The sequence below is a fragment of the Aphelocoma coerulescens genome, chromosome 1A, assembly GCF_041296385.1.
Source record: "Aphelocoma coerulescens isolate FSJ_1873_10779 chromosome 1A, UR_Acoe_1.0, whole genome shotgun sequence".
Classification (NCBI taxonomy): Eukaryota; Metazoa; Chordata; class Aves; order Passeriformes; family Corvidae; genus Aphelocoma; species Aphelocoma coerulescens.
In genome coordinates, this window is record NC_091014.1 from 71,686,691 (window position 1) to 71,713,081 (window position 26,391).

The window sequence follows — 26,391 nt, forward strand, 5'->3', positions numbered from 1 at the left end:
AGCCATGCGGCCCTGTTCCACCCATGGCCCCCTCGCGCGGCCCTGCTACATGCACACAGAGCAGCCCAGCTTCCCCCTCTCCAGTGTGGCCAAAGATTCAGCTGAAGCTGCCCCGCTGTCTGGCACAGATCATGTGACCAACAGCGATAAGTGAAATTCCAGCTGCAAGGCCCAGGTGAGATTAACCCTTTTAGTGCTGTGAAGAGCTGAAAACCTGAGGGAGGAGAAAGAAGAGACACTTAGAAGCTGAAATTCTGTTGTAAAGCTATGGTGGTGATAGACTATGATATATCAGAGTACCTGTTGTAATTTCATGAAAGCATGGTGGGTTGGAGCATTCAACTTGTACTTGTGAGCAAAACCACCTGTGCTGAAATAAGCATGCTGAAGCAGCTGTAATTTGATGAGAAGTTCGAACAGGGAGAGATGGAAGTGATGAGGACTCTTGCTCCAATTGGAAGGAGAAGACCTATGTTCCTAGAGATGCTCCCAGAGATAGTCCTAGAGATGAAGATGATGAGGACCCTTTTGCCCCCAGGGAAAGGGGAGGGCATCTATTCTTAGAGATGAAGATGCTCCCAGAGATGGGTGAAGACAACCTTTGTTTTTGAACAGCTCAGCCTTAAAATGGTACCCCAGTAGCTCAAGATTGGACCCTCGAAAGCAGTTGTGGGGAAAGCTGTAAGTCGGGGGAAGGGACTCTGACATGCGAGCAGAGAACCAACCCGGGCGGCAGTCTCGTGATACTGAAGCCATGAGAGAATCTCTTGTGGAGATGTCTCCACAGCATGAGCAAGAGAGACTCCTCTCCCTAAGTGAACTGAACAAGGTTATTATGGAAGTGGCAAACAGACTGAACATCTCAAGGGTTGTCTTTTTACATTGTCAGTGGGAGAAGGGGGAAAGGTGGGGGTAGGAGAAGAGTTCTGAAGGTGTGGTATGATTTTATTTTTTTTCCTTTCCTTCTTTTAGGTCTGTTAACAAACTTCTTTATATTCTTTTAAGTTTTGTGCCTGTTTTGCTTTCTCCTAATTCTTATCTCACAGAAGGTAGATAGTAATGAGTATTTTGGACCAAACCACTACAACAGGATTTTTCCCTCCCATATGTAGGACAAAAGTGAGATATTTTGAACCAATGTTTAGGCACTTTCTGCTCTTCTAGTTTTTAATTATAGGTCTTGAAGGCAAATGCATTAACCAATATAAACTGATAAAAAAGTTACAAGAGGGAGTATTGCCAGAGAGAGCATTGCCTGCTGCTTCTAGGGAGGCTTGTTGTAAAGGGGATGGTTTTACCACCTTCCATAGCCAGACATCACTGTGATCCCATTATCAAACATCTCAGCAAAATTAGGCCACCGAGGAAGGCTTTGGATGAAGCTTTCACTGACAGATTAAAAATCATCATCCCAGAAGTACTGAATACAGTATCTCAGGCCTATGTGCCTTATAATTTCTATTCTTAAACTAAAGAAAGACTCCACAGAGAAACAGTCGTTTAATGACAGTAGCTTTATTTGGGCACCTTCCCTGATAGTGCAATTTTTACTAACTGTAATGAAATACACAGTCCACATATTCCCATAAGCTAATATAAAAATAAAATCAGCCCTCCTGTAGATCTCTTCAGGGAAAGAGAAGAGCCTCTCAACCAGAAGAAGCTTTCAAACCTGCCCCTTTGCCAGACAGGTGGGAGATCACTGCTGTTTTGCCATCATAGTCTAAAGAGATCATAAAAGGAGAGGGAATAAGCAGAAGCAATTCATTCCTCAAGATGAAAATTGATACCTTTTTTTTTGCTTCAGATTTTAGAAGCTTCCAACACACATTATTCCCTCTCCTCCACTTTTACCTTTCTTCACAAACATAGTCTAAATTAGTTCATTTATTTCTGATTTTGTGTTAAAGGGTATTTGTTTATTTGTAATTTTAAGTAGTGATGCCACACCATCTCTTCTGCAAAAGCGAATAAAATATGGCATAAAACATTGCCCTTCTTAATGGCCTAGTAGTGCCCCCTAAAAGATATTCTCTGAATTAGGGAAGTGATTTAGCCATGTTTCAAGTATTAGGCTGAACTCTAAAGAGTTCATAAACATAAAAGTTATTCTCATAGTAGCTCTTACACAATATATATTAATTGTACTAATTTCATGCCTTCTAGAAAGGACTAATGCTTAACATTGAACCAGAGAAAAATTCTATTTTGTACCTCATTTTCAACTGAATCATTAGAACCAGAAAAGTAGACTGGGGGTAGAAGGAGGTTTGACAAAAGTCCATGTACCAGACAGCCTAAATTGCCTTTGCTTAATGTGAACAATATTCTTTAGCTGTTTTTGAGAAGAATAGAAAGATGACAGAAATTACTGTGAGTAGGAAACTAGAAGGTTTTGTGGTCTTTTTGTTGTTGTTGTTGTTTACTAAAATTGAATCTTGCAAGTCCTACTGCCATCCTATTCCTCATGTAAAGCAAGCAATTTTTATACCACATACAGTGCTGCAATCTATGCAAACAGCTGTCAGGGCATTTCTGGAAGGACATGATTTTATTCATCTCATAAAACATTAGAACAATGTGTGAGCAACAAAAGAACAAGGTATAAAGGCTTGAGCATTTATTGTAGCTTTATGCAGCCACTGTAGAGCCTGAAGCTCTGTTTTGGCTTGGCTACCCATAATCTAAACATCTCCAAAACACTTTCAGACTGCCAGCATCCACCAGCAACCTATCAGCTCGGAGCTCTGGCACATACAGGCAAACTTTTGTCCACCAGGAAAAGTTGTGTAACCATGATAGCATTGGCTACCCTAAAGTTACTGTAACATGAAAACCAGGCAGGTCACTGGGACTGTGAGATATGTCCTGAATTCATAAAACCTATTGTCTGGCCTTATAATTTAGTGACTTTCAAAGAAAGAAGAAACTAAACATATAACCAGAAAACTATTTGCAGTCAGTCTGTCTGGTGAATATGCACATTACAGAAAGCTGCTGGGTACAGAAATCTCATGTTTTACAAATCTTATGGCTTACTATTGCAGGCTGACTCCAAATTGCTGGGTAGGCAGAGGTGGCTGTGGTGGAGGAATCTTAAACACAGGTGGAATTTTTCCCTTCTGTTTCCTCCAAAGATTTTCATCATGTCTGCAAAAAATCAAGATTTCTGTGATATTCTGTGCACCACAGATGACAGACTGTATATGTGAACAGCTGCAAGTATTGCTCATGATGCTGATCTCCTGACAATAGTGTAAATGCTGCAGGTATTACAGACTCTTCATTTCAGCATGAGGAAATTTTCAAGTAGTATTTGTGGTGGAATACTTAAGCAAGACATAGAAGAGACTTTTTGCTTCAGCCAGTGGAGCATAGTAATAAATGTGTCCAAGAAATAGAATCACACTATAATTTAACAGCAAAATTCAAACCTATTTGCTCCTCAAAATACAACTCCCTTTTCTTTGGCAACCATGCAATCCAATTTATAACCTCAGAGCTTTAAGGTATTTTCTGTTATCCCATATTTACACAAAAGGTGTGTAAAAAGCCAGCAGGCATCAGTAACAGTCATAATCAAAGCTTCCAGTTACTTCCATCCAGCAGTGACATAAAATCAGTCAGTACATCAAAGCATTTCCATGTAAAATACCATGTTAAAAAGACTGTTATTGATACTAATACTGGCACTTGACTATCCTCGCGCTGTGCAGTACTTTTCATCTCCCATCCACTCTCCAATGCTTCTCCCTAACACACAAACACGCCACATAAACATAATTGATCCACTAACAACAGATACATCCATAAAGTTTAAAAGCAATCAACACTTTGCTGACGGGGAATGCTCTTCATGAAAGGAAGTCAACCTATTGCAATATGTAAGGAAAGAGGTCAAGATTACAGTTTTGCCCAAGATAATTGCATGATACTCATAAGCAGCAATGACATATAGATTGGTTTTGCTAACACTCACACAGAAGTAGCAATCATATTAAGAAAACGGTCCATGACAGAGATGGAGTTTTTCCAAATCTGTAGAAAACTAAACACCTGATGCACTTCAGCATGTCTCTGGTGGCAATGCAGCTTTCAGAATTAATCCAACCAAGCACAAACAGGTAAATTACACTTTTAATCACTGAAGAAATAGATTCTTCTTGGAATACAGTAATCAGGATGCAACTCTACCTGAGAAAAAAGTGAGACAACGTATTTTAAATTTGCCACATACCAGATGACTTCTTGAGGGATATTTAACTGGTCATATTTGAGATTTTCTCCCAAGTCACTTAAATAGTCCAAGTAGGTGATCTTTTTCCCAAACTTGTGGCTAAAAAAAATTTTTTTTAATCACAAAGTAATATAAAAATTAGCTCGGGAGGAACACTTATAAAGGGTTTAGTTTCTAATTCTACAAAAAAATAAGTGCTGATGCAACTCAAAATTAGACTGTAATTGAAGCAGCAGGAGACATCAGATGTATTTCATTTCATATCATCAAACATATACAGTCCATGCCTGAGAGTCTGATTTGAATAAAAATAACTGACTTCCATCTGAATGTTTCGTGATTTGCATAGATATGAAAAACATTGCATTAAAAGGCATTGAAAACTAGGTTTCACACAGCTTTAGAAAGCTCACTAAAAGAACTGTTAACCTTGGAGAGAATGTTACACAGCCAACAGAACAACATGTTTGTATTATGCAGGTATTTCACTCTGCAAAATGACAAAATAATGGGGCTGTAAAAATAAACTACAGAGTAGTTAAGCAACAGGTTAAATTTTCAAAGCCTTGATAGTATTTGAGTATACAATACTCTTGAAGTGCTGGGCCATCAGCTTTACCCCTTTTGAAAACGGCTGGATAGCTTCTAGGAAACACCAGAAATAATAAGTTTTTTTCTACAAGGTGTACAAAACAGACTTCTGAATTTGAAGCCCCAAGTATCATTCACTAGGTCTTGAGTTTTAGCCAGAATACACAACTATACGGGCCGAGATATTCAAACAAGGGTCAGGGATGTGTTTATACATATGATCTGAAATGATGTCTTATTTTTCCACAACACGAAATATCTGGACTGTCATGAAGTGGCAAGAAAAACAGTAGGTGCTGATGATGAAAAGTATACTTTGCTGCAACTTACTTTCATAGTAAAATTGGGGGAAAACTCCGGCATGGATGAGTTTATCCCGGGATTGTCCAATCCATACGCACATGCTCCCTCTAGCGGTACATGGAACAAACAGTCAGTTCCCTGAATTTTGCTAACAGGAATTTTGGGACACATGAGGAATATCATTCTGTGCATGCACAATTTCAGAGCTCCCCGGAGTGTCTTTTATCCAAAAGAGCCAGAACTTCCAACATCTTCTCTAAGCCACAGGTGAGCACAAAACTCTATAACTAATCACCTCTGGTAATAGAGGACATGTCACAGAACCCACAATATGTAAAACAGTCATGGGCAATTAGGAATTAGTGCTGCTCCTTAAAAATGCTGCATCACCACTGCCATCTAAATGTATATTATGTTCATAACAGGTTCTGTTAGGTTAGACATAGAAATATGGTCTTCCTACAGTTATCTTTCACTTTGGAGTAAATACTCTTGACTTAACACATTGCCTTCTTGCTTGTTTCTTTTGGGACTGGAAAGAAGATCAATTAACTTCAGGAACTTGAAAAATTTCAAATATTTACATTTTCTTAAATACTATCAAATAAAAGTATGCTAAAATAATTTTAGTAATTTTTTCCTTCACTCTAATAACTGTCATTTGTCCAGTTGTTAGCAAATACAATCACTATGTAAAAGTACATAGGCCATGTGCTAACAGGTACCAAATGTACTAACAGACATGCCTCTTAATAATGAAATCTATTTTACATCTGCTATTTTTATCAGCAACATTATCTACAAATGAGTCTGGGCTATAATTCAGCAAAGCTAGGAAACAGAAAGTCCAGAGGACTTTTCTCCCTTATTTTTGTGAACTGGATTAATATTGACGCTTAAATTAACAGCATGATTTGCTGAGATAAGATTAGTCTAAACTGGAAGGAGAAGGTACTTTGAAAAATGTTAAAATTGTACTACTCTAGTAAATTAACAATATTAATAAGTTTTAGTCTTCGATGAAAGTATAATTTAGCCAAATTGTACATGGGCCCTTTCACACTTAGTAACCTAAACGTTTTTGACAAACCCAAACTACAGTCAACCTGAAAAGCAAAAGGCATTGTCAGCTATTAAACCACTTATAAATAAAAAGAAAATACTAGAAATAAAGAAAATAAAGATAAAGATAAAGATAAAGATAAAGATAAAGATAAAGATAAAGATAAAGATAAAGATAAAGATAAAGATAAAGATAAAGAAAAAACTAGAAATAAAGAGGGGTTTTCCCTAGCTTCAGCTGATTCCTGATTTCTGGCTTGTGAACCTTTTCAGAGTTTACTCATACTTTCAATTATTTTGTCAGTCCCAGTGTACACACAGCTTTGCTGTTCTTGGCCACAGATTTATAAAAGACAGGAGAGTCTTACTAAATTACACTCAAAACAAGTATCTAGACACGGTGGTAAAAGCCAAGTACAAACAGAAACAACCAATTGTGATGAAAACAGGGTGATTAGAAGGTCAAGATGAGGATGCATCTAAGATGACAGGCATTGGTTTGAATTATTTATGAATTATGAATTATTTATTCTAGGTATGAATGCTTAAGTTTATCAGGATCACCCATTTTTCAATTGCCAGTGTGCCACGCTTTCCCAGAAAAAAAATACTTAGACATAGTAAGATCCAGGGAAAATTATTATTTGCAATGGGTACCTGTAAACTCATATTTTTAAGAATTAGCAGACAATTATTGCTCTAAGTCAAATAGTACCGCTGTTGTCCACCTGTGGCTCCACTGAGGGCATTAACATGCACAGGCTGAAAATCACTGGTGTCCCAAAGCCATTTGCTTGGAGCTGTTCCCAAGGAGCTCTCAGCTAACTCTGAGAAAGAAGATGGTTTCAGCAGAGTACTGTAGTTCCATTAAGAATTTTTCTGGGTTTATTGTTGGGTTTTGTTTATTGTTTTGTTTGTTTCTTTGTGTTTTTTCTAGAAAGTTCCCATACCCATCCCAAAGCAAATGAGAAACAAACAAACCAACAACAGAAGTAAATCCAACTCCATTCCTGAGACACCATCAGGTACTGGACATCCTGCTTCTGCCACACTTTTCCCACCACTGCTCTGTGTCCTGGATCAGTGACATTTATTTTACTGCCAGTTAAAATAAAGATCTAGAGTTAGTCTTCTTGTTTCAAGAACAGCATATTCTAGAATGATTTTTAGCTATAATTACTTCTTAAAAAATTTTCACATGCACCTTAGCTGTCCTAATCTGTCTACAACTTAAATTTCCCTTTTCTAATTAATTAGCTTTCTAGCACTCAGAAACTGAATTGATTGCAAGTTACTGTAGTGGACATTTTTGGTTGGTTCATTATGGCTTCTCAAGATTAGCTGTATCCTGCAGCCCCAAGAATATTCATCATATGATCTGCAAAATGTCAGAATTTCTTTGAAAGTGACAGAAGTTCAGAAGCAGAAGCTCAGCAAGCTCTACCATTCTTGCACTTAGCAGTGTTTGCCCATTGCTGGTGGTTCCTTGGAGACAGCACAAATTTTTACCATGCAAAGGAAAAGAATACCCAGTAAAATACATCACCTTCACCATTATATCCTTCTTTTCAAATTCCCGTGGGCACTTCAGAGATTATCCATTGACTTTGAGAACATAAGCAGAGTCATTCCTAGTCATCCCAACACTTCGGATCAGCCCAAAGGTTAACCATTCATCATCCACCTTACTGTACCACCCAGTAACTCCAGTCACACACCCAGTTCCATTTTCCTAAGTGCTGTCAAACACAACAAAAAAGTCATTCATGGTTATGAATGTTGTGCTGTCAAACACAACAAAAAATTCATTCACAGAATAACCACATTTTAAAAGCAATATTTACTTTAACATACCAGTAAAACTACTAGGAACTGAGACTCCCTTTTCTTAGAAAAAAAAGAACTCTACCCTATTATTCATTCCCAAGCTTAAACTCACCTTACTCTTTAGTTCAAGACAGTTTAAATGGGTATTGTGCTGTTACTTGACATATTTTACCTCAAGCCTTTTAAAAAGCAACTTATTAGAGAACAAACCATCCTTGAACTAAATTGGAATAATGTGTTCAATGAACTGCCAAGCACCTTATAAGAGGTTTAAAGATATTCCACAGAATTTTTATGAAGTTGGTTGGATGGACAACATACAGTGCTTTAAGGTTTTTCCTATACCTAGGAAAAGAAAACGAAATTGTTAGAAAAATGTTAAATACCAGAGATGGTAGAACTGAATAGCTAAAACTGAATGGAAGGCTATTATTACAGGCATATTCTTTTCAAATACATCAAAAAGACCCAATTCAGAAGAAATTGAATGTAAAATTAAGAAAAGGGGAAAAAAAAAAAAAAAAAGCCGATTTTAAAAAGTAGTCAGTTTTGACAATAGCCCAAATTAACGGTTATGTTCCTAACCAGTGTCTGGTGTCTCATAGATTTAATATCAGGAAGACAGAAGGGATATTAGGTAATTTGGAAAAAAATACTGATAGGAGAATGAAGGATCTATAAAGAAATCTTTGATTTAAAAAATTACTTTTTTCATATCCTTTTATTTTCTGCTTGCAGGACTTTCATGGTGGAAAAAATTTTTTTCATTTTCAGATACAGAATTTATACCTAATTCTTTAATTTTACCACTAATTTTGTCCTGCTTTGCTAGTAATTACTAACGGTGAAGCCAACTGCTAGTTGTTTGATATTGCATTGCCCCTTTTGTATGAAACAAAATCTTCCTTCATTATTGCTTTGCTTGATTCTACAGTGTCATTTCATGATATCTAAACAATAGATTCTAGTTGGCTGAAACAGAAATGGAAACTAGGCTGCACAAAAAGACTCTTATTCAATAGTATTGCAAAATTTAATTGAGACATGCATATTGGAATATCTTGCTTTTATATATATATATTTGCTTATTACTTTGCCAAGTTTGCTTCCCAGTAGAGACAATGATCAGGGAAAAATATGATCATGAACTCCAAAGGAAAATCTTCTTGTAACAGGTTATGCTAAGAGGGGGAAAAGGGACCAACTCAGGAATTACATGAGCTTTTCCTTTTGGGATTTTTGCCTAAGAGCCCAAAGTCCACAATAAAACCTAACTAGTAAAACACCTGAGTTGCTTTACTAACGTTTCTATTTTAACTTTGTTTTGCACCTTGAAGCAACAGCCATAAGCTGGATGTTCTTCAGTTTCCTAGATTTTCCTGTCCAAAAGACTTTACTGAGCCTCTGCTGGGAACCTTCAAAGCAAGATCGGTTTTTTTGAAACTACTCCTGTTCAACATTTGCTTTCATGATGCTGGTTAATTACTCTTGTCCTTTGTACTCTCATCTGTCCTCCCTTCCCTTTGACCCCAGAAATCTGAAAAGGGCTATTTTTGTATCGGAATTTTTTTTCCCTCTGGCTAGTACAGTACCCCATACATGTTGGGCTGGGAATTTTGCTTTGAGTTGTCAATGACAGTATGCCAAGAAGTTCCAGCTGTTAATAAAATGAGGGGTTCTGCCTGGTGACGTAAGCCTCCGTGTTCCCTTAGTTCTACTGTTTTCTGGATCAGGGTTGGGGAATAGAGACAGATTTTTGGAATAAATCAGAGTCTCATCATGCACTTGTAGGCAACAAAAAAGCCAATAAAAAGACACTGCCCATGTACTGCTTCTTCCCATAACACAACTCTAAATTTAGCTTAAGAATTTCCCAAGAGGAGAACAGTGCGATGTTTTGTTCTGGAATTGTCAGTGCATGTAAAACCCAGTACTGCAGTCCAAACCTCTCATCAAAGACAGAATACAACAGACCTTTGTCTTTCCTCTCCTTTATCCAGTCCTAGAAAGAACAGATACATCATACTACCCGTATTCAGTCGCGTTGACTTCCTGAAGCCAACTTACAAACAAGTTACAATATGCAGACAAGTAAAAGACTGACTTCAATAGGGACTGGCTGCTCCATTGGTAACTTCACACTTTCAGGGAACAAACATCACAATTCTGGTCTCCACTATTAAAATGCAATTTATCCAAGAGCTTTGGCCTCAACTATACTATAACCAACTACTCCATGAAGTCCTGAACCATAGCCATCAGTACTCCAAAGTTCAGGTACATCCAGCACAGATCTTGGTTTTGTTGTAATGGCTTTTTATACCTTTGGATAACCACTGCAGCACTCAGGCCATTCCTCAGTACTGCACAGAAGACACTTAACAAAAGAACCAACAGCACTGACATCATTTAAGAATTTGCAATGGCAAAGTGAACTCAGTTAATTGAGGGTGGATCAGGACAGATCCACCTAACTTCCTTCATGGAAGTTTGTTATAGACATTACACAGTCTGAAGAGTAAATGAAGTCTTTTAGAGACATACTTCCTGTCAAATTCCTTGTAGGCTGTTTGTAACCATTTCAGAGATGGTTTATTCAGACTCTTCAGGCTGCAGTGAAAGTAGACAACCATATAATCATTTTCTACATACTGGTCCAGAGTATACTTTAAGTACCTGAGGAAAAAGATAACACTTTGGTTTTAAGACAGTTTACTGGTTGCGATTTTTGAAGCAGTAACTGGGAAAGAAAATGTGCTATTTTTGCATGTGCTAGTTTGAAAGCAAACCAGTGGGAGGCACCAAGTCGGAATAACAATTTAATGGAAATTAAAGGAAAGGAAAAGAAAGTAAAAGGAAAAGAAAGTAAAAGAAAACACTGACAGAGTCAAGATACAACCTGAGTCCCTGTTAGGCAGGGTGGTGGTAGCAGTCTGGTAGAATGGTGGCTGCAGTCCTCTGAAGTGGTGATCCTGTGGTAGAAGGGGTCTGCTCCTCCTCAGAAAGTCCAGTGGTGGCTGTGTAGCTCCTGTCCTCTGGAAATCCAGTGGAAAGAGTGTCTCTGGTGTTCAGAGTCCCAGATTATATCCACGATGGGATGCTTGGTTCCTCTCTCTGGGTGGAGCATCTCACAATAGGGTAATGAGTCATGAGGCCAAGTGATGATTAGGCTCATTAACAGAAGATAGTCCAGAGGGAGTTATCTCTGAGTCATGCTGCAGGACAATGATGGGCCATTAAGAGCAAGATAGTCTGGGGGGAGGAGGCAAGGAAACACTGTCCCACCTGATTTCCAGAGCTCATGAGGATGGTAATAGAATACACCTCAACCCAGGACATTGCACAGAATGGTTGTGACTGGAAATTCTTGTTTGCTTCAAAGTATTTATCTAAGAAGTTCATCTTGCTCTAGTAGCAAATAATTCCACATTGTTGCCACGCCTGAAATTTTAAAGAACATATTTAGTTACAAAAAATATGGTGCTCATGAATCACTTAAAAATGAAGAGAATATGGGACTGTGTCAAGAAATTTTTTTAAGAGATGCATTTTAACTAAAAGCGACTTTTAGCTTGCTTTTTTCAGTCTTTGTAAAGTTCTTCCTTTTAGACAAGCAAACAGTGTCATTCTGCATTTTCAAAACAATAAAGATTACATTTTGGGCTTTCCTTTCAATTTAAAAGTTTCTAAATCCTTGAAAAATCCATTACCCCTAATTAAACTGCTCTTCTTGAATATATTTTTCTTCCCCTTGTTTGCATTGTGGGGACTGAGTTCCTACATCATTTCCCTTAAATTTAATTTAAATCCCTTAAAATTAATTTAAAGAACTACACTATGTATCCCATCTTGAAATAATACTGCATGTCTTATAAGCAGATTGCTGTGTGTTCATTCTTTTACAGTATCGTTTAAGATGATTCTCATTCCCTTTCTCCTACAATTGAGAATACGGGATGGCCTATTACACAGCTCAATGACTCAAATAAAGCAATGATGGAGCAGTGCACTCTAGCCTCATTCCTTGCTATGTCAGATTTCGAATTTCTCATGTTATTCTCAATGCTATCTTCTTATTCTGCAACAGGCCCAGCTACTCCTCTTAATTGCATGTGATTTTCATTCAATAAAGCAGATAGTTCCATGTGCCATTTACTGGGCTGTGACTATCTGCAAATATGAAGAACACTTTGACTATCTCCCTTTGCATAGAAAAGCCCTTCACTTCTTACCCTGTACTCCCACAGCTTCATTTATCTTATTCCCTCAGCGTACTGTAAATCTTAGACTGCAAGTATATTGTGAAAAGGATTGCCGCTGCAATTATTATAATGCTGTTTTGATCCCTGATTTAAGTATTAATGGTATTTTAATGGAAAAAATAGTAGTGACAGTCAATCAAGACTTTTTTTTAAGAGTTTGAAATTAAAATACACCTTAACAGATATTGATACAGAGTGCCTTGTGTTTTATTTTACAGCATGTAAATTCCTTGTTACATTGCATCCAGAAAACATTTATTTTTAAAAATAACCGAGAGTATTTTGGGGGCATATAATAACCAGTATTTTTCTACAGTCAATTACCTGTTCCAAGACTGTAACAGAATTGCAGGGACATTACAAAAGCTTTACCAAATCAATTCTTTAAGTGACTTCATCACAAAATATCTAGCAATCAGGGCCTACTCTTTGCCTACATCTTTTTTTCAGAATTCAACATCTGAGTCTAATTACCTAAAACCAGATCCCTTGATAGCTATATTACTACCTTCACATTCAACATTTGCCTTCAGTTCTCTCTTAGGACAGATTTTCCAAGTGAACTTGATGTGGGCTCAGATACAGGAAAATGTGCTATGAAGAGCATAAAAAATGAAGCAACATGCTCTCAAAATCATTTCTTAAGTAACCTGTCTTTTAATCCCTCTCCACTTCTGAGAAGTTGAAACAACAGCATTTCTCTCCTTTCCAATGGTGGGGGTTGAAAGGTACTCAAAAATTTTGGCAATGGAGGCTGTATAAGAGCTCCAAATAGATTTAAAATGCTTAATAAGGACAGGACTCTCAGGACAAAACAGTTTGCAGTGACAAACTACGAGGCAGAAACGTGTCCTGGTACCTTGCTGCAGCAAGTTTATAAGGAGGAATGTTGTTAATTTACATATTCACAACCCCTTTTAACATAAAGAAACCAAAATTATATACATATAAAAATATTAAGCATAATGTACTGAACATAATGCAGATAACTTTATAAAATAGAAAACCCACTAAGATGCAAATAACTAAACAGCACTCTTCCTGAGTGATTTAGGAGATGAAGTATAGCAAATTAAAGCGAACACAGCTATTCATGAGAATATATGTATGCAGCACTAAATTTCTAGAATTTCTCTTTCATTGGTCCACATCATGATTTTTTTTTAATACAATAAGAATTTGTCAATAAAATCAAGACAGCAATTATAAATTGGTTCTTCCAGTAGAGACTACAGGTGAGTTAACTGGCAGTTTAATCTACATCTCATTCACTTAGTATTAACACTAGTAGGTCTAACATCCTTTTGTCATTTCACTCCTTGCCTATTGCTTCTCCTCCCTGAAAGCTCATCCCCCTGGCAGCAAGCTAATAGAAGTTCTTGTGTAAAGTAGTCCATGCAGGAGATTAAAAGCAACTTACTCAAGCAACCTTGTATGATTGAGCTGATGGGATGGGGAATGCGGCAGCAGCTGAAGGCAATCAACTTCCTTCCAGAACTGTCATCACCTGGCAAACAAAACAGTTAGTAAAGACAATACTCATTTACTTATGGGACCTTGGGTATCTGAAAGGATGGCATGGATCTTCTGATATTGGGGCTACCTCTATCTCCTGTTATTACCCAGAACAGCCCATGAAACTTCACTGCCCAGTCACATATTACCTGCAGAAAGTTGGGCAAATAATAAGGCAAAGCTCAGAAAGTCATATGCAAATAGTGGTGGTTGTGCTCAGCTCCAGACAGGGAACACTTAGATCCTCCTGGAGCATTCAGCTGTGGAAGAAAACTGGCCTGCTTTCCTTAGTAGTCTTGGCAATAACATGTTTTCAAACTCCTCATGCATTATTTCTGAAATACATTAGAACACAAGCACTTTTGGCATCTGCTTTGTCACATACGTTAAGTTGGATGTTTTTAACCAACTTAAGCTTTCTTAGATACTCTCTTTCAGAAGCACTGCTACACTAAGATCACATTAAAACACAACAGGCAAGGGGCAAGGCATACAAGAATGATTTGCCTAACCTGAAGATCTGTAGGTATACATCCCTTAGTCCCTCTGACAAAGCACGTATTGCTGCATTCAAGTTCATTTGCTCTTTGACTCATGACATCTTCACCCACACTGTCTGTACAGACAAGGCTGGTGTTCGTGCCATGCCCACCCCACACCCAAGTTAAACACCCCACACCCAAAGCCAAACAGAGGTTATGTCATGCTGTAGTGGTTTGGTCTAAAATACTCATTACTTACTTATTTACCTTCTGTGAGATAAGAATTAGGAGAAAGCAAAGCAGGCACAAAACTTAAAAGAATATAAAGAAGTTTATTAACAGACCTAAAAGAAAGAAAAAAAAATTAGACTAAACCTTCAGAACACTTCTCCTTCCCCCACCTTTCTCCCTTCTCCCACTGACAATGTAAAAAGACAACCCTTGAGATTTTCAGTCAGTTTACCACTTCTATAATAACCTTCTTCAGTTCACTTAGGGAGAGGAGTCTCTTGCTCATGCTATGGAGACATCTCCACAAGAAGTTCTCTCATGGCTTCAGTATCACAAGACTGCCACCTGGGTTGGTTCTCTACTCGCATGTCAGAGTCCCTTCCCCCGACTTACAGCTTTCCCCACAACTGCTTTCAAGAGTCCAATCTTGAGCTACTGGGGTACCATTTTAAGGCTGAGCTGTTCAAAAACAAAGGTTGTCTTCACCCATCTCTGGGAGCATCTTCATCTCTAAGAATAGACGCCCTCCCCCTTCCCTGGGAGCAAAAGGGTCCTCATCATCTACATCTCTAGGACTATCTCTGGGAGCATCTCTAGGAACATAGGTCTTCTCCTTCTGATTGGAGCAAGAGTCCTCATCATTTCCATCTCTTCCTGTTCAAACTTCTCATCAAATTACAGCTGCTTCAGCATTTGCTTATTTCATCACAGGTACTTTTGCTCACAAATACAGTTTGAATGCTCCAACCCACCATGCTTTCATGAAATTACAATGGGTACTCTGATATATCATAGTCTATCACCACCATAGCTTTACAACAGAATTTCAGCTTCTAAGCATCTCCTCTTTCTCCTCCCTCAGGGTTTCAGCTCTTCTTTCTTTACTTAATGTCTGCAGGCTTCATCTGTTCTGGAGGAAACTTACAGCACTAAAAGGGTTAATCTCACCTGGGCCTTGCAGTTGGAGTTCGCTTATCACTGTTGGTTGCATGATCTTTGCCGGGCAGCTTCAGTTGTATCTTCAGCCGCACTGGAGGGGGGGGTGTGTAGAGCCGGGCCGCACCGTCTGCACATAACAGGGATGGGAGAGGGCCGTGGATGGAACAGGGCCACACGGCTCCAGGATGGCTGTGTCCCAGCCTGGCCCGGGCTGAGCAGGGCCCAGCCTGGCCCCGCTGGCCCTCACAGGCCCTGCCCAGTTACCTGTCCCAAGGCCGGAAGCAAGAGAGAGATTTCCTGGGGTTTGTTCATTCTTAAATGTGGACCACAGAGGCGTGTCAAGCTTTTTAAGCGGCTTAAAAAATTGTCAATATTCAAACTAGCCAGTTGATAGGTTCTGTCAGGTCATAGAGGAAGCTGTAAGCACCTCTTTGCAAAAGAATCACTTCCGTAGCTATGGTAACCCATGACACATGCTCATACTAAAGGTCATTCGGCATTGAAGACTGTGAAGTGTTAAGATTTTAACTTGTATCTACATGAATGATACCATTCCTTTTAAAGGAATACAGAAACATTCCAGAAAACAGTTAGACTAAATTCATCACATTTAATACATTCTTGGTCTAATTTCCATGTTCCAGCTAAGGGATATTTAATATCCTTCTTCTATTTCCACTTCTATTTCCTATGCTTCTATTTCCACTAAAACACCAAAGTTTGGCTTTGATATCAGTAGGAGTAAGAGAAAGTCAAGAATTGGGGTTATTATTTATAATTCTGTTATTCCCCTTTCACCCCCAATTAAGTAGCTGTAATGAATAAACAAAAAAGAGTAAAATGGGGGAAATTAAATCTGCAACAGAATCAGAAAATTTTATGAATACATAAAATCATATGAGCATTATTATGATAACTGGGTAGAACAGCTTCAGACACCTTAAACCATGCTAATTTGTATCATTGATCAAACTACTTCATCTGCACAAACAAAACACTTTCCAGCATTGCAAACACACATTTCCCATGAAAACCCATCACTGATACCATATACTTCCCTTCATTCAACTGAGGAAGAGGTGGCTGTCCCCACCTGACATATTTCACACTAAGAAAAAAAATCTTGTATTTGCCTTGTCCAGTTCGACAGTCATAATAGGACAGTATTACCGCAGGCCTGGGCCCTAGGGTATATCACCGTGTCCTGCAGCCATAGGGAGGAGGAGGAGAGAAGATCCAGCAGGCAGGAATTGTGCAGCAAGATTGATCTATTTAATTATTTTACAAACTCTTTATAGACTTTTTTCTTCATAGTCTAATTGGACAAAGGATCAGTCACCCCTTGGGGGTGATTGGCTAAAATCCTAAAACATCCATTGTCAAAATATTTTTCTACTAGACCATAAACAAGACTTTTCAAGGTTGCAGGTGGCTTGGTTGTTTACATTCCCTGCTACCTCTTCTGCGTGGGAGAAAAGTCTCTCACGGACTTAGAAAATAGCAAGAAAATCCTCGCTAGCAGCATGTTTGTATCTGCAATTCCCCCTTTTTGTTTTATAAGATAACAACTCTACTATTAATCCTAAATAGAAATCTACATCAGTTATTAATTCTAAATATGTCCTTAAGGCTTTAACTATCTGACTCTGTAACAAGAAATTTAAAGTTCAGTCTCTGCTTGTGGAAGGACCATCCCAGTCTCTGCTTGTAGAAGGACCATCTGCCTGATGGTTGACATCCTGGTCATCATCTGAAGAGTCATGACGCTGATGATCTACATTCTGGTCGCCATTTGGATGGTTGGCATTCTGGCCATCATTTGGAGGTTGCCTGTTCTGCCTCTGGTGCCGTAGGTCAGGGCGAATGCATTTTGAAGGTAGCCACTGTACCCCAGTATCTGTGGAAATGCAAGCATGCCCACGACCCCAAACGATAAGCTCATGCAGGCCTTCCCACTGGTTAGTGAGTAAATTCCGTACCCAGGCTTTTGTCCGGGGCAGTTGTGTCTCTCACCTGCAGATGGCAATGAGAGAAAATGATTCAGAATAACAGGATTATTTGAATTTTGTGCTACTGTAAGGTGATTAATTGTATACAAAGCTTTTGCTAGTCGGCTTCAGTAACCAGATTCGAAGGTTCTGGTGAGAATCATTGAAAAGCCATGATAACAGCCCTTAATTCAACTAACTGAGCAGAGTCTGACTCAGATTGGTGTGTTAATGAACCACCACAAAGGCAGTGTAGGATACTGTGCACCCTTACACACAGTGACCCCTGCTAAAAATTTGTCCCAATCCATATGCCTTAAGCTGCCAACACATCCCGTCCCCAAAGGTTAAGGGAAGTGGTAGCAACATAAGGCCTAATCATAGCTGGGTGCCCCTCTGAGTCCTTCACCACCACAGGCCGTTCGCTTAAGTAGCTCTGTGTGGTTCCTCCTAATCCTGCGATGGCCGATCCCACTGGGGCTAAAGGCCATGAGGGAGGCCATGCAGAGAAGGAGATGACAGTTCCATCAGGACCCATATCAATCAAACCTTGAAGCTGAATTCGGGGTGGACGGGCATTCGGCAGGATCAGGGTACATGTCATCTGTGGCCTTTGGTCAGAGATGTCTGCAGTCCAGAAGGCCTGCGGAAGTCCCGTAGATCCACTGCCGTTATCTTCGTGAGTTTGTTGTTCTATCCTGGGGACACAAGACTTAAAAGGCACTAATTTAGCAAGTCAGGTCTTTTCAGGAATAGTTACAGGGGGTTTTTGCATGGAGACCATAGCGCAAATCTGACCTTTAAAGTCAGCATCAATAACTCCTGAGTGCACTAAAAATCCTTGATGGGTAACGTCAGGTTTTCCCAACAGCATTGCACTGGATCCCTGGGCTAAGGGTCCATATGCGTCCAAGGGAACCTTATAAATACCGCTAGAGTCTAAGACGACTGGGGCTCCAGTGTGGATGTCAAAACCGTCTGATCCCTGGGTGCTGTCTGATCCCTGGGTGCCATCTCTAGGGTGGATGGGTAGGCCTGGGCCTGTACCTGTGCCACTCTCTGGGGGAGCAACTGCATTGGGGAGCAATTCCCCCTCCTTGCACCCCGGCGGAAGTTTCCCAACAACGGCCGACCATCAGCATGAGTCAGGGATCTACAATAGTCTGAGCAATGCCCTGGCCTGCCACACCTCTTGCACTGGGGGACCGGTGTGTTTTCTTTTTGGCTTAGCTTAGGCCACTTCCATTTTCTCGCGTGTTTTGGTTGCTTTGGTTCATGATCAGAAGATGCGTGAACAGGCTGCAGGAACGCAGCCAAAGCAGACCTTTTCTGGTTCCCAGAACCCACCTTAGCGCAGGCTTCGACCATGTCTGTTACCTCAGGATCCCCTGGTAAGGCATCTATGATTTTTCTGCACTCCTCGTTTGCATTATCTCTCACTAACTGCCTTAACAACATCTGTCTTAACCCATCATCCTCAACCTGCTTCTCGAGAGAAGCAGCAACTTTCTCTACAAAGGAGAGGAATGACTCTGATTTCCCTTGAACTATTTCAGTATATCGCTTTCTGGGCGCAGACAACTCTATGGTTTTCAACAGGACAGCCATGCCGACCTGTTGAGCTTGCTGCAGGACGCTAGAGGACAAAGTACCCTGTAGACTGGGATCAGAGAAGGGACCAGTCCCCATCAAAGCATCCATTCCTGCTGTCCATCTAGGATCGGCAGCAGGGAGCTGAATATTCCCTAATGCAGCCTTGTTGGCCAGCTTTCTCCAGGTTTTCTCAAAAACTGTAAATTGTACCGGTTGAAATAGAATTTGACCTAAGTGTCTGATATCAAATGGAGAAAGCAAATCTGTATTTATCACCCTTATTATCTGCATAACCTCAACAGAACCTAGCCCATATTGTGCCACCTTGGATTGCAGGTCCTGGGCAACTTTCCAAGCAATTACCTCATGCTTGTCATGCTCCCCTGAATTTGGGAGAGCCCTATACACTGGGAAAGCTTGGGTCTCCCCTTCTGGGGAGTCACTACCATCCTGAACTTCTGGCACAGCCTGTGGGTTTAACAGCTCCCCGGTTACCTCCAGAATCCTCAGATCTATTTGGCATTCCAAGGGTTTCCAATAATCTCCAGTCACCCTCCTTCAACGCCCGCATCTTAACTGACTCTAAGAAGCAGCTGTAGTGGGTCGGATGCACTGTTACCGTGCAGTCCTGAAAGGTCCAGGGGCGAGACCGGCGCAGCCTTTTTCTTTGCCGCCCGGGTACAGCCGCCTGATGACCTGGGGCCAGCACCTCATCTGCCTCACTGCCTGACGATGAATCATCAGGCAAAGGCAACTCTGAGGTGCTGGGAGAGAACAGAGATGGACAGAGAGTGGCACTTTGGCTAAGTTCACTAGAGGCAGAACAGACAGCACAGACTGCAGTTGGCTGTGCTGCAGTTTGGACAGCAGCCTCTTTATGGGATGCTGTCTCAGCCAGTCCCGACCAAACTGGTACTGGAGCTGCTGCCACCGTCTCTGGGGCTACAGCCGCGCTCGGCGCCGCGCTTGTCTCTCACACCGCAGCCACGTTCGGCGCGGTCGCTGCCAAAACCACTCCTGTTTCGTGCTCCCCGGCCGTGGGCGGCGCTGCTGCTGGCTTGTGCTCCACGGCCGCGCCCGGCGCTGCCGTCTCTAGTCACCACTCCGCAGTCACCGCCGCTTCTGGGTTTTCCCGCCGCAGCGCTGCTTCCGGGTTCGCCGCTGGCCGTACTGCTTCCTGGTTTGGAGCCGCATCTCCCGAGGGTGGCGCAGGTGGCGCGGGCTCGGCACGCCCCGCACAGCAAGGTGGCTCTGGCATCCGCTGTTCTAGCCAGCTGAACAGGTCCTCCATCCTTCGGGATAGGTTCGGTAACTCTGCCAGCAAAGGCAGATGCTGTATTAAAAGGTCGATGGCTCGGTTCTGCGACTGCGCAGAACAGTCCAGCGCCAAGGAGGGCAGCGGACCAGAGCCTGGCAGTCTCGGTGCACTCATGCCTGGCGCTATGCCTGCTAAGAAGTTAGATCCAGGTGCATACGCAACCGAGCTAGGAGCCGCTCTGGGGGTCCAATTCGCTAAGCCTCTGATTTGCGGCCCTGGATAAGTCATGGCTGCCTTCAAGTTGAGGGGTAAGGCAGGCTGTGCGCCCTCCCGCTGCCCCAACCCCCCCGCCTCTGCCGGCACAGGGTCCCTAGGGGCCGCAGAGTCCTGCAATTGTGCAGGGTGAGGCAGCGCAGGCTCTGCCTGTGGAGCCGGGGGTTTTTTTCCGAATCCACCATCATTTGTCCCAGAAGCCCAGTCAGTGGGGTCCCCCTCGGACATTCCTCCGTCACTCATCACCGAAATAGGTGATCCAGCTCTGCTGTCACAGTCAAGGTCTGTCAGCAGAATAAATAACGAACGCCAGGTTTTGTATAATTCTAATGCTGCTGGCTCGTGTCAGACAGCACAGCCAAGTTCCTGCCATAAGGCAATGTCCAGGGCAGTATCTCTGTCCATGGAAATCCCTTTTAAAGTAGCCCAGTCTAATAATTCCTGAACTGAGTTTTCAGGAATGGAGGTATGCATTATGCTAAACACACCTTTCCAGACCAGTACCACAGCGGCATTTGTGAGCCACTGTTCGCCATTTCCTGTTTCCTGTCGGACTTCCTGGTCCCGGGGGGAAGGGGAACAGCGTACCTCTAGAGGAATTTGGCTTGGCTCGCAGCATGCAGGACACGTCAGAGAGTGCAGATCACGTTGGGCAGCACCAAATATTACCGCAGGCCTGGGCCCTAGGGTATATCACTGTGTCCTGCAGCCATAGGGAAGAGGAGGAGAGAAGATCCAGCAGGCAGGAATTGTGCAGCAAGATTGATCTATTTAATTATTTTACAAACTCTTTATAGACTTTTTTCTTCATAGTCTAATTGGACAAAGGATCACCCTTGGGGGTGATTGGCCAAAATCCTAAAACATCCATTGTCAAAATATTTTTCTACTAGACCATAAACAAGACTTTTCAAGGTTGCAGGTGGCTTGGTTGTTTACATTCCCTGCTACCTCTTCTGTGAGAGAGAAAAGTCTCTCACAGACTTAGAAAATAGCAAGAAAATCCTCACTAGCAGCATTTTTGTATCTACAGAACAGCATCTATTTAAACCCATTCCATTTTAGGTGCCAAAGGAGAAAAGAGAGGGAAGCGATGAGATTAGCAATTACTTTTCACATATGAGCATGGACTGGGAGACATCTTCTGCATTATCAATTCCAATCCTGTGTCATCACAAGGAACTGTACCAGATAATCCTTCCATTGATTTGTCAAGCTTTATCTTAAAATCCAGTTAGGTTTTTTCAGTTTCATGCTTCTCCTGCTCACTGATTTGACAACTAGCAACCCATTTTCTCAGTTCCAGTCTGAAAGTCATTTTCAATTTGTACAAATTTGTTCTTGTGACAACATCGTTCAGCTGAAGCGGTGCTTCTCATTCAGCACTATTTATCATCCCAAAGGACTCCAGGCAATAACCACATTCCCTCCCTGCCCATGTTCTACTGCTTGTAAACAGGTCATACCTTCTATCTCTCCCTGACATTGATGTTCTCTACTCTGCTCCAACCTGAACATGTCTTTCCCAAGTGACAAGAGTTATATGGTAAATTTCAGATGAGCATCACACAGAGGACTTAAAAAGCTTTCCTAATGATATTCAGATTATTGTCTTTACTGAGAAAAAATGATGAAGTAATAATTTAGCTTGACAGCTACAGCTGGATTATCTCTGATAGCCACCCCACTCTTATTTCACAGAAGATTACTTCTTTCTTTTTTTAAATTTAAAAAACAAAGAACCTTTCCCTATTTGTTTTAACAACCTCTAAAGATCTATTTCAGCTTGAATATTGGTAATTATCACTTCAGTCCTGTAGTTTTAGACAAAACATAGATTTCTCTGCTGGCTGACTCTTTTCTCCTGTTCTTTTTTTGGCTGGCTACTTATTTTTTTTATCTTCCTCAAAGGGGTTTTTTTCATACCACAAGGTCTGATGTCCCTTCCTACACTAAAAATGAACTCTGACTCCTAGGTTCAATAAGGTGCTTGAGCACCACTAAAGAGCATGCAACACCACAATTATATGTACTCAGGTATGTCCACAGATTGCTCTTAAACAGACCATAACTTATTTCCTGAAGTTAAGTGTCTTGTTTTATATTCTCAGAGTACTTATAAAGGCATTATAATGTGACATGTATTAATATGAATGATGTATTAAAATTAAAACATTAATATGATTTCTTTCTAAATCATGGCTTGTTTGTGAAAAAATTGCTGTTACAATGCACTCCAGGTATTTTATCTGTTAGAAATAATAATTTATATGAGCACAGTAAAGCTCCCTCAGAAAGGCAGTGACCTTGGAAAATGCCTTTTGCATGTGCCAGAACATTTGCTTTCCTGTCCAATGCAGTCTGCATTCTATGGATAGAATTTTTACCCAAAGACATGAAAGTTTGAAAAGTAAAATGGAGAGTGGCAAACACAAAGAAGAGTGTAACTGGAAGTATGATGATTTAAAACCTGATCAGATTGTATTTTTCTACCAGAAACCCATACTTCCCAACAACTTAGAACTGAAAGACGCTTCATCTTCTACTGGGAACAAAGGAAAAAGGAACTGCAATTTCAGATTTGCTCCTTGATGTTTCATTTTCAGGTCAAATGTGTAGTTTTGTGTTAACCTACTTTATTCCCCAGTTTAATGTCACCAGACATCTTCAGATCAAAACTTCTTTTACCCTCCATGGAAAATGTGTTCCTCCCTTGATCTCTCTGCACTGGTTTTGGGCTCCAAATACTCAGGGCACATTCCCAAAGATTGAGGGCACTCACACTCCTCCAGCCAACTACCTACACCTTTCTAAACACCCCTCGTGCAGATGAAAGGTCTGATAGTCTTTGCTCACACATGGGTAGAAGGCTCCTGCATTTGGATCAGGCACTTGCTGTCTCACAGCCACATTCCTGGGCAGGCTCAGGATTATGAGCTGTGTGGTCATGGAGCCACTCCTGGAAACACAGTACAGAAACAGCCTCCTCCCTGTGCATGATGAGCAAAAACAGGTGTGGAGAGAGGGCTGTCTACACAGAGATTTACATACATTATAACACAACCTATTTACTGCAGATTTATTTGTCTGGATTTCACTGAGACACGAATCATACATCACTTTCGATATCAAACTTGGCAGTAGGAAAAAAATGTTACAGTAAGACACAGGGCAGGGCAAGAGGTGAAGGAGATGGTACCTTTTTTTAATTAACAATTTGGATGCACAGCATTTCCTAACTGCTTCTTGCAAATTGAAAGATTTTTTTTCTAATGAAAGAGCTCATTCCAATTCACAAATGAGATATTTCAAATGCTGTAATTTTAACATTACTTTTTCAAGAGATTTTGTTCTGATGATGTTAAACATTACTATTTTACAAGTGAAAAGTGAAATATTTTAATTTACCGAAGCTTGTTATGATCACTTTACAGCAAAACAAGATCCTCAAGTCAACAGAAGTTTTCTGATGGGTTTCAATGGAAAAAGAAGTAGGGTCAAAATCCAGGGGACTTGACACACCAGTGAAAACACTTGCTCTCATATTTGTTTCTTTAATAGAATTTAAGCTAGGGAAATGAACTTAAACTTCAATTACACACTGGTAAATGGTGAGACAAACTGTGGTTTCAAGCTTCCTACTCTCTACAATTCATGGAAATACAAAGTCATCAAGAAGTCATTGTGAAACATCTGTGTTTTGCCTAGGCTGAGTAACGGACAGTAAATACACCCACAACTAATCCACTGTGAGTCTCTGTCCATCCACAATGGGAAACTTCTTAGCCAGTTAAGAAAAAACAGTCAAGATAACACAGCTGAGTCTCAATATTAACAGGAGAAGCTTCTAACTTTGGGTATAGAGATGAGACCTCTTTCCCTGGCATTGGTCACCTCAGCTGATGATATGAAAATGTAATGCACCATATGTTATGCAGCTTAAGGATGAAGTATTAAAATAGCCACTGGAATGTTTATTCTTTGGGACAGAGACCAGAACCACCATGGAAATACGGAGAATTACACCAACTCTAAATTTCAAGAGTCAATTCTTTTTGATTTCACAAAGTTTCTTCTTTGTATTCATTCCTCTGGATTCTACTCATGTCCATGTGTACTTAGAAACCAACTTCCTATGAGAGGATTGCACCTGTACTGCACCTGGCTCATTCTGGAAAGTGCTAAAACTGCAATTAAAATCAAGTACATGCTCAGGTGTCTTCCTAAACAAGAATGACTATAAGCAAACTTTCAGGAGACTTCCCACATCAGGAACCTCCTTATTCCCCTCAGAAAGCCAAGATTCTTCATCAAAGATTTCTCCATGAGTAGTTTTTCTCTTAAAATTTGTATAAGGAAAATACTTTGCCATAAGACCTTTTTTTCGGATCAGATGAAAGCAAAGAGACAGCTTGGTTTCTGATGTACTTAATTATTTTCATTTCATCTGTGCTCCTCTTAAGGTCTGTAAAGTAAGTTGAAATGAGGATGAGTTAAAGTAATTCCTAAAGTCAGGCTCTCTAATGTCCATACAGCTCTGGCTGACTCTCTGGACTAGTCTGAAAAGGGCGCTGAACATCAAAACTACTTTCAGTGATGCAAAACCAACTATTTTGATAATTCAGAGAAAGCATAAAACAAAATTTAAGGAAAGCAAAGAAACAACAGAATAGTCAAATAGAAACAGAATATAATTTAAATTTACTTAGAAAAGGGGAAGCAGCCTAGGCTTTTCTTTTACATGAGGTGTATTCAGGTGTAGAACGACCTGTGATACCCAAATCTAAAATGAGTTCACATTCTCATCTGAATTTGGCACTTTAAGTCATCATTTATTTTAGCGAGCCTGTTGCTCAAGAAATTATGTTTAAAGGAGATGCATTATATTTTTTCAAGTTCATCAAGAAAGTATGTCCATACATTTTGATATCATTAACTCAGTTTCGTCTTTAAGAAAGACACTATAACTTACAGTCTAATGTTCAAAGAGAGAAATGCAGTAAATAAGGATTTATTTCCTTTCACATTCTGAGAAAAATGCATGCAGAACTTGGAAAATCCAAATTCAACTTCTGCCTGAAAGATTTGAACCAAAGTTTCAATCACTCAGACAAGTTTCCTCTTCACTAGAGCAGAAAATATTTTCCATAGATAGCAGCCTTTACTTTGGAGCTTCTCTTCTAGCTACTAAGAGGAAAACATGACGACATCCAAATGGTTTGGACATGCTTTGTAAAGTAAAAAGCCCACATTAAAATCTGCTCTTGTGCTACAAATAGGTCAGGAACCAGAGCCCTCAGCTTCCTTTGTGAAATCTGCCCAGGTCTTGGGTATCTCCAATTGATTTGTTGCTTTCCCCGAAGGGATACTCCTGGAAGAAAGTCAGAGATACTGGTTTCAGGAATACACTTCAGAAATTCAAAAATTGAACAAAGTAAATCTTTAAAGAAAAGGAAAAAAAAATCTTTGAACACAGTTCTTTCCTGTGGCACTGCAATTTACATACCACAGACCTGCTCCTGGAGGTATTGCAAGAAGTAGCAAAGCTGTCTCTGATATGACTGAAAATTATTAGAACTTGTGTCTTAGGCTGTGGAAGCTGACAGCTGTTCAGAAAGTCTCACAGACATCGACTTGGACACAATCCCTATATACCCTTGAGAACTTGATTTTACCCGTGAGAAGCCTAGTATCAATAAGAAGCAAGAAACCATAAACAACTGATGAAGAATGCACAGATGCACTAGGGAGGCTGTTATTCGCTTAGAATTGTTTTCTAATGGGTGTTAGCTGCAAGTAACCAGTAGTTTTATGGGGTGTTAACGTAGAA

General features: G+C 40.4%; 1 protein-coding gene across 1 annotated transcript in view; it reads right to left on the reverse strand.

Moving 5' to 3' along the window:
• The window catches only part of ARHGAP8 (Rho GTPase activating protein 8), a 71,221-nt gene that overhangs the window by 30,332 nt on the left and 14,498 nt on the right, over positions 1 to 26,391 (reverse strand). Inside the window, 6 exon segments of the mRNA XM_069003781.1 lie at positions 3,040 to 3,150; positions 4,238 to 4,336; positions 8,279 to 8,365; positions 10,565 to 10,696; positions 13,703 to 13,739; positions 13,742 to 13,789. Of these exon segments, the coding sequence (XP_068859882.1) occupies positions 3,040 to 3,150; positions 4,238 to 4,336; positions 8,279 to 8,365; positions 10,565 to 10,696; positions 13,703 to 13,739; positions 13,742 to 13,789 (514 nt within the window).